At 47.7% G+C, this 18129-nt stretch overlaps 1 protein-coding gene across 2 annotated transcripts; it reads right to left on the bottom strand.

Annotated features, from left to right (window-relative positions):
* Window positions 1-3527: 3527 nt before the first annotated feature.
* LOC125552673 (uncharacterized) lies at window positions 3528-15834 on the bottom strand. Of its 2 annotated transcripts, none has more exons than XM_048716302.2 (7): window positions 15283-15834; window positions 15066-15137; window positions 14349-14892; window positions 14111-14270; window positions 13931-14021; window positions 5274-5375; window positions 3528-4214 (listed from the first exon to the last, which is right to left on the bottom strand). In XM_048716302.2, exons 1-7 carry the CDS (start codon window positions 15529-15531, stop codon window positions 3909-3911), a joined length of 1524 nt encoding a protein of 507 aa, XP_048572259.1. In that variant the 5' UTR covers window positions 15532-15834; the 3' UTR covers window positions 3528-3908. The 2 variants fall into 2 exon arrangements, with proteins under 2 accessions (XP_048572259.1, XP_048572260.1); XM_048716303.2 differs by having other exon boundaries at window positions 14111-14267.
* Between the last annotated feature and the right edge of the window lie 2295 nt (window positions 15835-18129).

The raw sequence follows: 18129 nt of genomic DNA, 5'->3' as shown, positions 1-18129 counted from the left end.
TTTGACTGAGATGTGATGTGGTTTCCTGCCATGAATGAGCAGTTGTCGCTGGATGGATGTACCGGCACACAGCCCCTCCTCGCCTTCCGCTTCGTCTTCGTCGTCGGCAAACTACAGATTCAGGAGGACCACCTCCACCTCAGCGGCCCTATCCCTGAATTCGGCGACCACAGCCACACCCAGGTAACAACTTCCCTACCCCTGTTTTTCGTAGACCAACTCTGTTTTAGACTGAAACTGTATTGCAGATACGCACAGAAAAACTCACTCTGTTTTCTGCTAATAAGTCATGAGGAATAAATATATGTTGGTTGGTTCTGATGCTTATTGGTTGACACTACTATCTAGTACTATTGCTGCTGCTGCTGCTGATTAGTACGTACTAGAGCAATAATAATACATCTGCAACCAAGAGTTGCATTGAAATGAAGTGACCTGACATTTAAGTAAAGGGTAAACTAACTATACTGTTGGTAATGGATCAGCGAATCAAGTGGCGTCTAATCCTGTTATGTGTCTATGTATGTCTGCTGCATCATACCGTTGTACCCGTATGCTTTGCTTTGCTCGCTTGTGAATAACCTTTGCTGGGAATTACTTTTACTTGGTGCACAACCTTTGGTTGTAGCAAATTTGCAAATGCCGTGCCCGCGTTGTGAATTCAGAACCTATAATAACATCACTGATTCATTCTGCACTAGTGTACTGTAGTAATTTAATCTGCCTAGTGAGTTTGATGTCTATTAAGCTGTTACTTGCAACTGTTCAATTTTTTGAAAGAACAATGTTGTATTGAATATCTTACTAGAGAATTTAAGTTCTAGTTTGAATTGCTACTATTAATGATGAATGGTTGAGTTTTAAAACTTGAAGCAGAAACTACTTTCTAATGTGAAATTTCGTTAAATATATATTTTCCCGATAAGTGTATCTGTTGTCATCACTCATTTGTTGGCAAATATGCAATCTCATAAATTTCCTATTCTATATTTTTATCTTGTCGTCATCACCCATTTGTTGGGCTGTATAAGTGTATCTATTGTCCGGTTTTTCTATCATATTTCCTGATGTACTTCTACATATATATGTTGGTTGTAATCTGCTTGAACGATCCAGTACTTGATATTCCATTCTGTTCTTGTAGGTGAATGGAGCTTGTGTTGTTGGTAGAACTCCGTTGATGGCTTCTTCCTATGTTGAAGAGCATGTTTCATGGTATCCAAGAGTAGCTAGCTTTAACTTGGCAGTGTTTTATTTTTCAATCGCAATATTTGTGATTGTGTGGAACATTGTATGGTTATGTATGTGAAGTTTTAAGTTCCTGGGCATGCAATATTTGTAGGTTAAACTGGTTGTTGTGATGTGAATGAGTGTATGGAGTTTCACATGTTCTGTTCTGTACAGAATATATTGTAATAAACCTATTTTGGTTGTTATTTGAAGATTTTCATATTCTTTTTTTCTTTCTGTTTGATATATACTGCTTAAAAAGCGATGTGGATCCACTGCCAGGAAAAATCTGACAATTGGGACCCATCTAAAAACTGGACCATAGAAAACCCTCGAAAATAAAAATGAAATGGACCGCAAAAGGCCATGCCTAGAAAATAAAAAGGCCAAATTGTTGGGCCAGGCCCATGTAGCTAGAGAAAATTAATAGAGAAAATATACAGTAAAAAGGCTGAATTGTTGGGCTAGGCCCATGTAGAAAATCGAATTGGACCGGGCTGAATCTTGTGCCACGTCAGATTGCCACGCTGGATGCCTACGTGGCCTGGGGAGGTTGCTAGTGACCAAAACGCCATAGTAGACGTATTTTGGTCGTAAACGTCTTCGACCATTCCAGAAAAAAGGTCGCTATAGTCAGTTTATGACCGCCAGCTTTTGACCTTCTGTTTTTGGTCACAAAAAGGTCGCAAATGGAAATTTGTGACCTTTCAGTGACCAATAGTGGTGGTCACAAGTTGACATATTTCTTGTAGTGGCATCCGACAATATGGGCCCATGTTGAAAACCCTCATGTAGCTCCGTCTAGAACCCTCACTCTGCTCTTCGCGCCACATTCATGCCGGTCAAAGCAGACGTGACCGCATGAAATGACGGGATGTTTCCCTACACACATTCATGCCCGCCGACCAGCCAATTGGCCTGCCCAGTATTCACACCGGTGCGTTGGCCGAGAAGCCTACTCTGGCCGCTACCCGCATTGAAGCAGATCCAGTCTGTCAGTCTCGGATATTTAAGCCGTCCACCCACGGATGCAAACCCTACACTGTCGCCTCCCCTCTCCCCAAATTTGCTCCAATGGGAAAGTCGAACAGCTCGAAGTGGTTCTCCGCGACCCCCGCCGGCTCGCGTTCTCCGGGCTTATCTGCATCGACCTCTCCCTCACATGTGAAGCTGAATTATATCTCCTCGAATGACGAAGAGCAGCAACAGTCGTTCCTCCTCGTCGAGGCCACCACAATGAACAAGGAGTTCGTGCAGCAGATAGAGTTGTTGTTGTTGGAGCGGTCGCGCTACAATCGTGATCCAGTGTCACTATCCCAATTGGTCTCCCGCGCAATAGCGACATACAAATAGGATGCTGCATGAAGGAGTCGTTGTCGCCCCTGGTGCGAAGCCATCTCCACCGCGACAAGGAGGTGACACCGATGTCCCTGTCCATTGGCAGTCTAGGAGCCAATGGCTCCCGACTGCCGTGAAGGAGTCATGCTCCTCATCTCGTCCACGGTCCGGGAGCGAGTGGCGCCTGACCGACACGCAGGAGCCTTCACCCTCTCAACGATCTCCAAAGACGCGTGGCCGCTCCACCTACTACCTAGGTGGTGATGGCGGCGGCTCCTCCACATTGACGGTGGCACCCTAGCACCCTTCGAGGCGGCGCAACGGGCAACGTCGGGCATTGTTCAGGCAGTTGGACGTCGCACTTCCTGGATCTTGGAGGAACCCCCGCTCGTTGAGGCATGGCAAGAACCCCCGCTCGTTGAGGCATGGTCCATCAAACGGCCCAGGACCACCGCGGAGACCTCCATGTGAAACTTTGTTAAGTTTCATCACCATTGGTACCACACATAGTTTTTAGTTTTTAAAGTTTTAGATTTTATTGTGAAGTGAAACTTTGTTAAATTTTGTCCCTTTTGGTTGTAATATATCAAAGTTTAACAAATATCATCCAGTCTAGCATGAATTTCATCTTTAAAAAAAATCCATTAGAAATAGGTCACCTGCCCCGATTGCTGTTCTCGTACATTTGGTGATGTCCACACACAATTGTTATCCTCGGACATTTGGTGATGTCAAGACGTGTCAGAGAAGATTTGGTGATCAGCCTTTGAGTTGTCCTAAGTTGCTCCCAAACAACGGTAGGCAAACAGTTGCATGCTGAAATAGGTGGCAGGTTGGCTTTAGCAACATGCTGAGACAACTGTGGAGAATTGTCACCGAAACATAATATAATCAACCATCAAATCAGCATAAACACTACACAAGAGGAATAAATTTGCAGAATAAAAAATAAAGCAGTATTAGAAATGTCTTTTTTATATATATAATTGTCTGGTCTCAACAGGCCTGAACGGTACCAGTCATGACGTCTGAGATAACAGAGTATACACAGAGAACAAACTGTCCATTAAAGCAGAAACCCGACATAATAACACACATATCCGAAAAAGCAAAAGCTCACCCATGAAATATTCAGAAGTCACACATAGCACTTGCTATTCTTTTTATATATAGTTTTCTGTTTTTTGGTTTTTTTGTATGTCCATCTACATTTTTTTTAATTTTTTTTTGGTGTTTTCATGCTCCCTTTTTCCGAACAAACTGGATCTTCATTCCTCATCCGAAGTAGAAGAGTTGAGCATGCCGTAACCAGTGAAAACTCGGCATCTCTTTGTTGTGTATCAAAAGGTATCGCTTCTGAGTAAACTTCTCTCGGTCTGCTGCCCAAAAATAGGCCCACTGCCATTGCTGTGTAGTCCTCTGAAGGTAGGTGCTTGATAGCCTATACTAACTGAAGTTGCTGATCTAGTAAGGAGAGCTTCACGAGGATAGTATGTCCCCTCAAGTCCAACAGATTGAAGCTGAGACGCCAATGAATCAATGTTGGATGTCACGGGGGAACGTGAACCAGAAGAATTTCCATCAGAATAATTTGGTCTGGGAAGCAACCAAATCTCCCATCTTGCACGCCTCCGTATTTTGTCACCCTAACAAAGCAGAAAAAAGTTAAGCCTTTCAATGGGAACTGTGGTGTGACTGGTAGTATGTCACCTAAGGAATATTTTGATAAAGAGTGGTCATATTCAGGGTTCTTTGTCACCAATGTTAAATACAGAGCAAAAGGGAGCATGCGGCGTTATACGTGTACAACTAAGGAAAGCAGCGAGTGAACTGGAATGTGACTGATTCAAGTGACCTTCATTACAAGTTCACATAAGAATTGCAGCAATAAGCTGCCAATTGTAGTAGTGTTTAAAAGTGCAATCTGACATGACAAATGGCGGCCTAGACTTGTAATTAACATAATTTTTTGTTAATCAAAGGAACTTTGCAAGTGAAGATGTGGTGCTCTATTCATGTGTGATGAAATTTAAAAAAAGACAGCCTGGTGAAATATGAGATCATGTACTTCCTCCGTTCCTAAATATAGTCTTTTTAGAGATTCCACTATGCACTACATAGTGATGTATATTGCTCAATTTACTCCGTATGTAGTCCGTAGTGGAATCTCTAAAGACTTATATTTAGGAAGGGAGGTAGTAGTACAGAACCATAAAAATGCTCTAAGCAATTGCTTCAAGATCCCATTGTGTGGTTGACCACCAAGGATACTAATAGAACTCTTCAGATAAACAAGAAGGATAATCTGGACATAAACAGGGCATGCACTCTAATATTCTTACCCAGTTGTCTGTAACCAAAGGTGGACATACAAGCTATGCCCCGCTGCTATTGCATAAAGAGTGACATAGTAGGCCATAACTGAAGGAGGAGATACAAACTTTTTGAAATGAATCTAAATCATGGTATCTACATTTGTGAAGATTATAGACCAAACTTAGCATTGTTGAGTTCAGAAAGAGAAGCCATTTTCTTTGGAACACTCCTACAACATCTTCAGCATGGCAAGATATGTTAGAATATCATGTTCAACCCTTCTAAAGTTGTGCTTAATCGGTTGTTTATAAGTTATTTATAGCATCACCAATTAAGTTTAATTTTAGATTAAGTCAAATCATGGCAAATGACATCAGAAAATTGATTACCTGTACTTCCACCACAGTAGACTGCATGACTGTATCCAAGATAAACTGTAAACTATTAGTCAAGTTTTTGACTTGTCCAATACGATATAGGAGCCTTTGGACCTGTGCAAAATAATTTAGTTGAGCAATCTGTCCTTTTCTTGTAATAAAGAAAGCAAAATATTTTTTTGAATATTCTGGATAGAGTTGTCTCATCTCATTATGCTCAGAAAAGAACACACACATTTACTAGGCAATGACCCTTTGATATAGCAACAGATGTAGCTTTCGGGAAAAAAAGGGTATAGCAACAGATGCACAAGCACAATTTTTCACAGCTATAAATGCTTAATGAAGTATAGTGTTGAATAAGGGCAAACCACCGTCCGCACAATACACCTGGCAGCTACAAAACAAAATAGAGTAGCAGAAAAGAGAAATGGCTCCCTTTCGAACTTGAAATCTCCAAAACTTTTAACGAGCCCTTTGTTAGCTCTACAATGAAAATATGTGCAAGCCACTTTCAGAGTAGTTTGTGTATTGTAAGTGACACATGCTAGGGCTGATAAGGATCTCAGGACCAAGGAGTGTAGCAATGAGGGTATGGCTTCAAGGAGTGAGGCTAGAGCCATGGCTCCGCAGATGAGAGGGAGAAAAGGTTGGGGACAGGGATTATAACTTTACTAGTAGTTGATAATTCTCATTGATTGCATAATACACATGGATAGAAAAGTCTGACTTGGTGCTGGGAAAGAGGATCTCTAGTTTCCTAACAAATGGTATTTGTACATTCCTAACTAGATCGATCTCCTGCCTTGCAAAACTATAACTAGTGAAAAGAAAAATAAGAGCATTCACTTGGCAATCTTATGGGCCATACCACTGTCTTGCTTATCTCAACTATTAAAAATAATGCACATCCAGGACAGAATGACGCAAAAATCCACAACATTTAAACAAGCTAATGACTAATCCAGAAGTATTCCAAGCATAACAGACAATCAAAAGTTTTCAGGTCAACATGACAATAAGATGGAGTCATGGAGATGGTATTCTGGATACACAAGAGGAAAGGGCAATCATTCTCAACCTTGGGAATAAAACTGGGAATCTACAGAGACAAAAATCTACTGATGTCTGCACCAGTTTTTGCTAGCGTCATGCGACTTTAAGTTTGTTGAGTACAATATGAGAAAGCTTAATCACATCAAACAATCATGCTGACAAGCGAAAAAATGGAAAAAATTGTTCTAAAAGATAACCTGTTTTTCTATGTCAAATATAATTTTCAAGTATAACGTACTTTTTGGGACAAATGTACACATAATTTTCAAGTATCCAATCTAAATATAATCAAAAATACTAGTCAAAGTTTTGAGGTTTGACATTGCTAATGTCCAGAACGGCAGCTTTTAGGGATCGTAAAATTCTAGCAAATATATGAGCAAGACCAAAACTGTTGAAAACAAGAAAAAATGGAAAAATATTGTTCTAAAATATAACTTGCTTTTCTATGTCAACACTTTAAAGTTCATAAGTGAGTTAAACTAATTGTAGGTTCCTTTAAAGTGACGACCATTGACTATATATATAGCAGCGACATTCTTCCAAGCCTTGCATAAATACGAGTGACAGTCTTCAACTATTTCCGTCCAGAAAAAAACATTCTAACTGCAGACAGTTCACGACAGAGTGGCAGGAATTGCCCGAAACAGAACTTGATTGCAGGTGCTACCAATGAAGTGTTGATACATATGCACTCTACAATAAACAATAATATAAAGATATATTGAAAAACAATGGACGGCTTGTGAAGTGGTGGGCCAGCATAGATGTTACAGGTGGAGCTACAAGGAACACAAACCGTCAGTCCATGCAAAGTTCATATAAATCTGTGGTGGCAAAAGAAGGTGAATTCAAGTGCAACATTACCAGATCATACATATTCATAGCAGACCCCAGGAATTTAGATATTATTTTCCAACTAAAAATTAAGGAATTTTGATATTATTTCATGGAGAAGGTACTTCCTATATTCATGTTATCGCACTGGTGGTGCACACGACCAGGAGCAGTAGTCCTTTGAGAGACGGTGAATTTTAACATGTTCCACCCAAAAACATGACCACCAGCGCTCCTCTATTCTAGCAGAACCCAGGAATTTAGATGCTCCCTCCGTCCAGAATTATAAGATGTTCCAACTTTTTTTCATGTGTATAGACGCGTTTTTTCACTCATTTCAGTCAGTATGTAGTCCATATTGAGATATCCAAAACATCATATATTTCGGAAGGGAGTATTATTTTCCAACTCAAAGAAAGGAATTTATATATTATTTCAGAGACACTGTACTTCCTATATTCATGTAACAGAACATAGATATTCATAGCAGACCCCAGGAATTTAGATATTATTTTTCAACTCAATTTTTATTTTTTACATCATGGCTCGCCCCCGCTCCGCTCGTCCCTCCTAGCTCCGCATAGCCCGCAGCCCCGCCGCCGTTGAATCCCCGTCGGTAACCGACCCTCCCTTCCCAGCCCCGCCGCTGCTATGCCATGACGTCGTCCAACGCGGACCAAGCCGACCACGGAGCGACCCTCTTCGGTGAGCTCGTGTCCTCCGGTGACCGCTAGCTCGACTCGGGGAGCAAGTCCTCCGCGCGTTCCTACTGCAAGGTCGCCCGCCATCCCTGCCGACGCACCCTGCCCCTGGCCCCGCGGCGCCACCCAGGCAGCCTGTCAGGAGCCGCCTTGGCCCCCGCTCCGAGGTGCACCGAGCCTCCGACGCCAACGCGGATGGTTTCCGCCGTTGTCGCCCGACCATGGTGGCCAGCCCCGCCCACTAGCGCACCGCCCGGCACGGACCCGGGCCGGGACCAAGGGGCCGACAACGACCCAGGCCATGGCCACGGCCCTGGACGTGCACGTCGCCGCGGCCGCAAGTGTAGGCGCACGGAACCTCAGCCCACCGGCCGCCAACAGCATGGCGGTGGACAACCTGGGATGGCACGCCGGTCTCCAAACCTCCCGTGCGGATGGTGTGGCCACGGCGACGGGATGGCTTGTCCCGCCCGACACGTATGGCCGCTCAGCCAGGGAACGACATGCTATCGTGGCATAGTCAGCCTAGAGCCCACCATCGTCGTCACCGTGCCAGAAAAGGAAAGGGTAAAAGGCAAGATAAGCCCACTTTACCCATGGGCCAGGAGGGCAACGCTAACGCTACCCCTGAGGGCGCGATATCAGGCTTGGCAAGGACAGCTGGCAACGCACCAATGGTTGCGGCTGCATCGGATCCGTTTGGAATCTCTATAATCCAGAGGCCACCCACGAGCCTGAGGACGATCGCACGGGACCACCAGCCACCTCCCTTGATCCATCGGCTTGTCACGACCTGGCCGTTCTTAGCAAGGTCCCAGACTCGCAAGCAGGACGTGCCAGAACAGATAGCCTCCATGTCGGGGCAAAGTGGTGCTCACCCCATTACTGATGTCAAGATGGGGCCGATCCCATGCACGAACAAGTCCACGACCCAATCCGCGCGCTTAGAGATGGATCGTGAGGCGCACGATCTTGACTCCCCTCTCTGGCCCGCACACCGCCGATCCCACCCTCAAAAGGATCACTACCGCCCTCCCCAGACCAGCGGGACCCGCAGGCACCCATGCAGAATTCGATGGGCCCAATCACTCCAGGGCCTGCTCCGGTCCCGAGCTGGCACGTCAGAACATGCATGGGTCTGGGCCAGGCCGCTTCGCTACCCCACCATCATCATGCGCCGATCACGCGGACGCACAACAACCGCTCACTCCTGGACGCTAGGAGACTTCTTGGCCGCAGCCACCAAAGAGCTCAACGTGTTGCTGCCGGCGCCTAGGAAGAGACCACGCGACCCTCTTGCTTTCACCCCCCCCCCCCCGGGTGGCCGTTTGGCTACCACCACGCCACCCACCGCCGAAAGACGCGCACAAGTTCAGGTGCTTCGCACACTTGGCATCGTTGGGACCAACCAGATCTCAGCCGCTGAGATGAAGGCATACGACAACTTGCTTGTGGCGCCCATCCCATTGTCAGTGCTAAGGGCCATCTTTGCACTAGTCGATCGCGAGAACCCAGCTTGCTTGCCGTCGTAGCAGACTGCCCCGGCGTGCGTTGACATCGCGTGCGAGACTTAGGGCTCCCCTAGCAGTCCCTCCCCCATCGGTCCAATCTTTTATGGATCACGGCCTCAAGATCGTCGTTTTGAATGTGTGTCGGCTCAAGGCATGCACGCGGCGCCTTGCTATCCGCACACTGCTTGACACCAAAGACGCGTCCATTGTATGCTTGCAAGAAACGAAGATGGAGTTGCTTTGCTCGCCTTTGTCCTTGACACGCTAGGCTCGGAGTTTGACAACTACACGTACCTCCCGGCCCAAGGAACGTGCGACGATATATTCTTCTCGCATGGAAAAGCAGTGTTGTGACTATCACGACCCCTTTGTTCACCGCCAACGCACTCTCGGCCAAGGTCGCCACAACCGCCGACACGCCGTGGTGGCTTACGGTTGTCTACGGACCCCAGGAAGAAGTGGCCAAGGTCGCCTTCTTGCAGGAGCTGCGAGAGATCCGAGCAAGCTGCCCCAGACCTTGGATGCTTTATGGTGACTTCAATCTCATCCTTTGCACCGAGGACAAGAGCATGAGCAATCTCAATAGACGCAGCATGAGCAATCTCAATAGACGCATGATGGCCAAATTCCGCCGACTCGTCAACGACCTCGCACTCAAGGAGGTCTGCCTCAATGGGCGCCAGTACACGTGGTCGAACGAGCAGTCACCGCTGACGTTGGTGCACCTTGGCCACGTGCTGTGCACCTCGAACAAGACGCACATGGTGAATGCCACCTACGGTGCCTTGCGTCTGTCGTGTCGGACCACTGCTCGTTGTTGCTGGATTGCGTCCCCGCGCCTATGATGCATCGCAGATTCCATTTCGAGGACCACTGGTTGCGCATGGACGGGTTCCATGATAAAATGACCACGACTTGGGGTTCCGCTCATGACCCGGACCCATTCCGCCGCTGATGCTGCGCCTACAAGCCACAGCGCGCAGCTTGACGAGTTGGAGTGCCAAAGCAGTAGGCAACGTCAAGGCCAAGCTGGCTATTTCACACGAGCTCATTGCGCACTTTGATAAGGCCCTGGAAGAATGCATCCTCACGCCTCCTGAAGACTGACCGCGCAAACAACTGAAGGTTTCTTACCCTGGCCTCGCGTCCCTGGAGCATATGATTGCAAGACAGCACGCCCGCCTCGCCAACCTCAAAGACGGAGACGCCAACACCGCCTTCTTCCACCGACAATGCTCCTTCCGAGGGCGGAAAACCGCGTCTTCAGCCTCTCCATGCACGGCACGGTGCTCACCGAGCACGACGCAATGGCGGGGGCTGCATTCCGGCACTACAATGCCCCGGCATAGCGTAGAGCGCAAACACACGATGGACCTGTCGCGGGCTCATCGAGGGGAGCGATCTCTCAGATCTTGACGTGCCCTTCTGCCCAACGGAGATCTGGGAAGCCATAAAGCGCCTGCCCGCGCGCAAGTCGCCAGGGCCCGAAGGCTTTACTGCTGAATTCTTGCGGGCGTGTTGGAGCACCATCAAGTAGGATTTCGTGGACGTGTTCCAGCAGCTATTCGAGCTACGCAGCCGAGGCTTCTGCAAGTTAAACCACGCCCTCCTAATGCTCATGTCGAAGTGTGTTAACACCGAAGAGCTGCACGATTATTGCCCGATTTGCTTAATCTATATCATGGCCAAGATCTTCACCAAGGCACTATCGTTGCTGCTTTCCCTAAAGCTGGATCTCCTTGTCAGCCGCAATCAAAACGTGTTCATCATCGAAAGAAGCCTCCATGATAACTTCGTGCTCGTCAGGCAATCACTCCAGCTACTGCACCAACTAGGTGCCCCCAGAGTGATGCTCAAGGAGATCCAGAGCCATCGTAATATGAGCGTTGACAAGGAGGGTTCGGGAACCGCTTCCTCAAGTGGGTTGCTATCCTCTTGTCCTCCGCCAGCACTCGCGTCTTGATGAATGGTGTACCAGGCCCCCCTATTTGGCACCAAGAAGGGCTTCAGCACGGCAACTCCTTGTCCCTGCAACTATTCGTCCTTCAGCGCGCCCATGAAACTGACATCCTTGCATAGTTGCATCCCAGAGGCTGATTACAAAGATATCGCTCTACGCCGACGATGTCATGCTCTTCTGCCATGCCACAGAGAGCGACGTGTCCGTGGTCAAAGAGATCCTTGCCTTGTTTGGCAGAGCGTCCGGCCTAAAGGTAAACTACGCTAAGAGCTATGCCACGGTCCTGCATGGGGACCAGACCACCGAGTCCATATCCAGCTTGGGATGCCCAGTCACCAAGCTCCCGATCACCTACCTCGGCATCCCCTTGACGACGCGCCGCCCCTCTGCTGTGCAACTGCAACCCCTCGTCGACAAGGTCGCCGACCGCCTGCCCATTTGGAAGGCATGGCTCATGAACAAAGCCGGCAGACTGGCCCTTGTCAAGTTCATCCTTTGTGCCATCCCGGTCCACCAGTTGCTTGCGTTCGCTCCTCCGAAGAAAACCTTGCAACAGGTCGAGAAACTTCAGAGGGGATTTCTCTGTTCTGGGCACGCTATGGCCAAGGGAGGGCATTGCCATGTCACTGGCGTCAAGTTTGCCACCCACACGAGCTTGCCGGCCTTGGATTCCGCTACACGGCCACTTTCCAAGGCTCAATGCACTGCTACTCATGGAAGCTAATTTGGAAGTCTTGGGCGCCGCCTCGGGTCAAATTCTTTCACTGGCTGGCCAACCTCGACCGCTGCTTGACCGCGGATTGTTTGGCTCGCCACGATCTACAACATCACCCACGCTGCCTACTCTGCGATCTGGCGCCAGAAACGATACGACACTTGCTGCTGCACTGCCCTTTCACATGGCAGGCATGGCATGAGACGTTGCCTGGCTTCGCATATCGACGAAGATCCCCAACCAAGAGCCCACACTCATGGACTGGTGGTGGCACGCCAAGGCCAACATGCCGCAGATGCAGCGCAAGGCCCTGCAATCCATCGCGCTCCTTGTAGCATAGGAACAGTTGCGTCTTCGACAACACAACGCCCTCCCTAGACATGCTATTGGTTAGAATCAAGGAGGAAGCCTGCCTCTGGGCAAAGGCCGAAGCCGCAGGACTTAAGAGTGGTTCTGCCCCCTTCATGGGATGTGCATTAAGAGTCTGTAACCTGATAACCCGATCGTCCGCCCTCAGACGCTTGTAACTAACTTCCTTCCTTTTCAGCGAAAAGAAACGCAAATCTTTTGCATTTTCTTGAAAAAAATAACTCAAAAATAAAAGAATTTAGATATTATTTCAGGGACAATGTACTTCCTAAATTCATGTTATCGCACTGGTGGTAGTCCTTAGTGCGAAGGCAGCGCTCCTCCTGGTTGCTAGAAAAAAAATGCAAGTTATACATTTTTGTTTCGCTATATGGTCATGTTAGTAACATTACAACGCCATTTTTTTTTATAAAATGTTGCTATCAATGTCCAAGTGCGTCCAATACAAACCACTACGTACAACTTTAATTTTCATTTCCTCTATACTGATCATTTATCCAAACATTGCTACTACAGAACTATGGGCTGTCAAGTACAGAAGCACGTGATAAATTTCTTTAGTTTGAAGGAACAAGTGTCAATTCATGTTCAATTGCATCCAAACCAGAATTTAAATTATCTTGGCGTAAATTTCCATGTTCTGATTTCATTTGCAAGCAATGAATGCACACATCCTAAGAAAATCTATATTTTTTAATGCAGGGAGCTCAGATAATAAAACACAAGTGCCAGTGTTAGAAAATGATTTGCCAAAAGTAGAAGAAAGAATCACAAGGTTCAGTGTTTGCATTTGGACAAAAGAAGTAGGACTTACATAGCACCATAAACCAAGCATTGGAGCACACAATGCGCCGAATTAACTAACTATCAAGGGTAGAGTCCGAAAGTGCACGAATAATTGCATAGATTGAGGCTCTTTATTTGATGTTACTTAGAAGTGTCAATGCTATTTGTGTATGGCCAGATTTCATTTCATTTTATTGAAATCCACAACAAACGGCTACATTTAAAGAGTACTTGAGTATGTCTCTTCTTGTAACCCGAGAACTTACACCGATCAGGTAACAGGGGAAGAAAGAATCATAAAAAATTAACTTGGAACAGATTTATCTAATTTAAGATGTGCAGGAGCTGAATTCCAATGCAACTGTAGCTTCATGTGGCAGAGTCTAAATTTTCTAGGCATGATGTAAAGCTCTTTACCCAAGTTATATCAACCACACCATAAGTATACATCCAATGTCCAATTGATAGCAAATGAACCACACCATTACTAAACATCCAATGTTAACTGATACCAAAATAGCAAACCTGCAAACTCAGTTTGAATGGATAAAAAATGCTAAATGACAACTCTCCATCTCCCACTCAATCAGCAAGTAAACAACTATAGAAGGTGACCAGAACATTACTAGACTATTGATGACTTTCCGAATAGACTGCTGGATTATAGTAGCAAAGCAATAAAGAACTGGGGATTTTTCTAAAATAAAACCACCGTGTAAAACCAGCAAACTAACCTGGTTAAAGCCAGCAATCAAGGATAATGGCACCCAACCACGGTCATCCATATGTCTCCTCAAGAATATGTCCTTGCACAAATTTTCATCACTGCAAAAAATGAGCAAGCGGGCAAGCGGCTCAATAAAATGACCTCAGTGGTGGCGTAGTGTTTTCTATAAATTAAGACGGAGAAATACCTAAAGTAGTAGTCTATCTGCACCAGTAGGTCCCTTTGAAGTTGTTCCAGTGGAGAAATTAGCATGGCTGGAGGGGTTGGTGGAGGAGGCGCAAAAGGAAGGGCTTGAAGACCATCCGAAGGGGGCACGGCAAAATAGTAAACATGAGGTGCCATCTCTGCTGTTTAAAATAAAGCAAATTAAGGTGACATAACAATTGCACAAAGCCATGTTCTCACAAAGAGCATGAATAACATACCAGGGAATCCCATAGGCGCCCCATAAGGTGGTGTCTGTGGAGCAGCAGTTCCATAAGGTGGTGTCTGTGGAGTGGCAGGGCCGGCAAATGGTGGCGCAGGAGGTCCCGCCGCTAAAACAGCCAGAGGAGGAGGAGCCCTAATGTACGATGGCTGGTGAACTCGATGCTGGTGCCCTGGCCCATGTCCATCTCTACGGCCGCCACCACGCCGTTGCCCATCAAACCCACCATGGTGCTCATGACCATGGCGACTACCACCTCCACCATTACCCCTTCTGCTCCCCCCACCATAACTGCCACCTCGGCCATGAGGATGGGAACCAAAACGGCCATTCTGATGATGAACGCCGGTACCATTGCTCCGGGCATTAGGAGAGTATCCTACAGATTGCTCTGGAATAAGAGCATGCATCTCTGGCCCGTCATCCCCTGCAGGCATCATCAACACACGCCGGACTGGTGGACTACTGGTCACGTCGTCCTTAACAGTGGTAGCATCCGGAGCGCCAGAGATGTCCAAAGACACCGGTAAAATCACTGTCTCCTGAGACCATTCCCACAAGCAATCAAAACACAATCTGGTCAGACCGTACAAAATATAAACACCAAAAATCCTAAATAGATCAAACACTGAGACAGGATCCAACTCCTATAATACTAAGTAAATCGAACACTGAAATAAACTAACAGCTCACAGTGGAAGGAGGAGGAACGTACCAGTGCATCCTGATCAGGGGTAGCATCCGGAGCGTCGGAGATGTCCAAGGACACGGGCAAGATAGCTGCCACCTGAGACCATTCCAACAATAGCAAAAGCAATATCATCAGACGGTACGAAATCTAACCGCAATAAATCATAAATGAATCAAGCACTGATACGAAATCCAACTCCGATAGTAAGTAAATCAGAAACTGAGATGAACTGACAACTCACAGTGGAAGGGGGAGGAGCGGCCTTAGGCGACGCCTTGGGCGGTGTGGGCGGCTGGGGAGAGGCCAGCCCAGGAAGCGCCGGCCAGGAGTCGGCGTCCATGATGGGGCTCCCGGGCGCCACCAGCACCGGCCCGTTCTCCGGGCGCTTCCACGCGGTGGCGGCCGCCCTCTTCGCCGCGACGGGACTACCGTGGGGCGGCGTCCCCGCGCCAGCGAGGGCAGCGTGCGGGTCGGCGGCAACGGAAGCCATCCTCCACACCTCCTCTATCCGATCGGGCGGTGCAGGTTCCACGGGGCGATGAATCAAACGCGGAGGCGGTCGGCGGGGATGACGATGGCGGATGGCGGCGGGATCGGTTCTCAGTGGTACGGCATGGGTCGATCGGGGCCGAGAGTTCCAAATATTGCCGCGCCGGCGGCGATCGGATCGGGGAGGAGGAGCAGCGGGAGGATGAGGAGGAGGCGGTGGTGCGGCGCGGCGGCTCGCTGCTCTTCCCTACCCTTCCCTTCCCACGGGCGGAATGGACGCGGAGGGGATCGCCCCCTTGCCGGTGGGGCACAAAAGGGGAGCCGCACGCAGCCAGCCAGGTCCATTCACACCGTCCCGGGCCGTCCGATCCGGATCGATCGACGGCCGTGGTGCCTCGTGGGCCCCGGCGCCGCTCTAAAGTTGCTCGCGCTGGCGTCTGCTTGGCTGACGAGCGCGCTGGCGCCGCACCACCTGGCCCACCTGGCTGCGGCGCTGGTGGTTGCTGTGGGTGTGACACCTCGGGGGAGTGGGACGGCCGTCCGATGGAACATCGACGGCTGCGAGGTTGCGGGGGATCCACGTCCGGGCAAAGCGTCGTCCGGATTCGCAAATCCACCGGCTGCGGACCGCACACGCCGCCCCCGCTACGGCTGTTGCTGGATTTCAATAAGTGCGCGTCTCTTCGTTAAACAGACGGAATTAGCGGACGAGAAATGTTACTCTGGTTGCGTGTATCTTCGATTCAGATTCGCTGACTTGCCGTCTGGTCTCGTCGGTTGGATTGAAAAGCGGCGGTTCAGATCGGATACTACAGTGTGGTTAACATTGATGTGCTTAACAGTAATTCCTATGAACAGTGATTTGGCAAATCTCAGCCTACAATTCTTGATCCCGCGACAAAGGCAGCGGGGACTTACTGTGGCTAAGTCAGTGAATCCGGTCGCAACATGATACTTTCTATTTCGACGATAAACACACAATAGGTTTAACGATCTATTTGTCATGGACGTAATGCCTATACACTGATAATGCCATGAATAACGTCATAACTATGTGTTTTTTTATCAATTGCCCAACAATAATTTATCTACCAACTGTATGCTATGTTCTTGAGAGAGATTCATCTAGTGAAAACTATCGCCTCCGGGTCTATTCATCATATTTACTAAAATCCTAAAAAGCCCACTGCAATTTACTTTCTTTTATTTTCTTTTGCAGTTTATATATTTGTCACCATCAGAATTAATCCTTGCAATTAAGTACAAGGGGATTGACAACCCTCTTGCCCGCGTTAGGTGCAAATATTTAGTTAGTGTGTGTATGCATTATCGACCTTTGTCTGCGTGAATCTCCTATTGGTTTGATAAACCTTGGTTCTCTACTGAGGGAAATACTATCCGCTATTATGTTGCTTCTCCCTTCCTCTTCGAGAAAAACCCAATGCAGCTCACAAGTAGCAGTACATAATTCCTATTAGCAAGTATAAGCACAATATTCACTCTACCCATAGGTTTTTTAATTGTACAATACACTAAGTGCAATTTAAAGAACATTCATCCATATTAGTGAAACCAAGGACAACATATAAAGCTTTAGGCATAGTTGAAACATGATACGTCTCCAACGTATCTATAATTTTTTATTCTTCCATGTTGTTATACTATCGTTCTTGGATGTTTTATATTCATTTTATAGCAACTTTATATCATTTTTTGGGACTAACCTATTGCCATAGTACCCAGTGCCAGTTGCTACTTTTTGCTTCGCAGAATATCCATATCAAACGGAGTCCACACGCACCGAAACTTTTTGAAGATTTTTTCTGCCTAGAAAATAACCTGGGAGCCAAGGAAGTGCAGGAGGGAAGGCCTGTGGGGCCCACAAGGCACCAGGGCGCGCCAGTGGCTCCTAGTGTTGGGAAACGTAGCATGCAATTTCAAAAAACTTCCTACACTCACGCAAGATCTATCTAGGAGATGCATAGCAACGAGAGGGGGAGAGTGTGTCTACGTACCCTCGTAGACCAAAAGCGGAAGCGTTTGACAACACGGTAGAACTTCTTCTCGTTCCGACCGATCAAGCACCGAACGTACGATACCTCCGAGTTCTGCACACGTTCAGCTCGATGACGTCTCTCGAACTCTTGATCTAGCAAAGTGTCGAGGAAGTAGATGAGTTCCGTCAGCACGACGGCGTGGTGACGATGATGGTGATGTGATCCGCTCAAGGCTTCGCCTAAGCACTACGAGAATATGACCGAGGGTGTAATCTGTGGAGGGAGACGTCTCACACGGCTAAAAATTGTTGGTGTGTGTTCTAGCGGTGCCTCCCCCACATATATAGGTTGGAGGGGAGGAGAGGCAGCCAAGGGGGCGCCCCAAGTAGGAGGAATCCTACTTGAGGTCCTCCCAATTTGGCCTTCCCCTTTCCTTTTTACTGGAGGGGGGAAAGGGAAGAGAGGGGGAGGAAGGAAAGGGGGGCCGAACCCCCTCCTCCTTCTCCTATTCGGCCTCCTTCCTTAGGGGCACACTACCCCTTTGTGGGTTAGTGTGCTCCCCTCCTATGGCCCATAAGGCCCATTAATCTCCCGGGGGGTTC

The sequence above is a fragment of the Triticum urartu genome, chromosome 4A, assembly GCF_056163025.1.
Source record: "Triticum urartu cultivar PI428250 chromosome 4A, HENAU_Tu73, whole genome shotgun sequence".
NCBI classification, from domain to species: Eukaryota; Viridiplantae; Streptophyta; class Magnoliopsida; order Poales; family Poaceae; genus Triticum; species Triticum urartu.
This window is presented reverse-complemented; position numbering and strand designations above follow the sequence as displayed.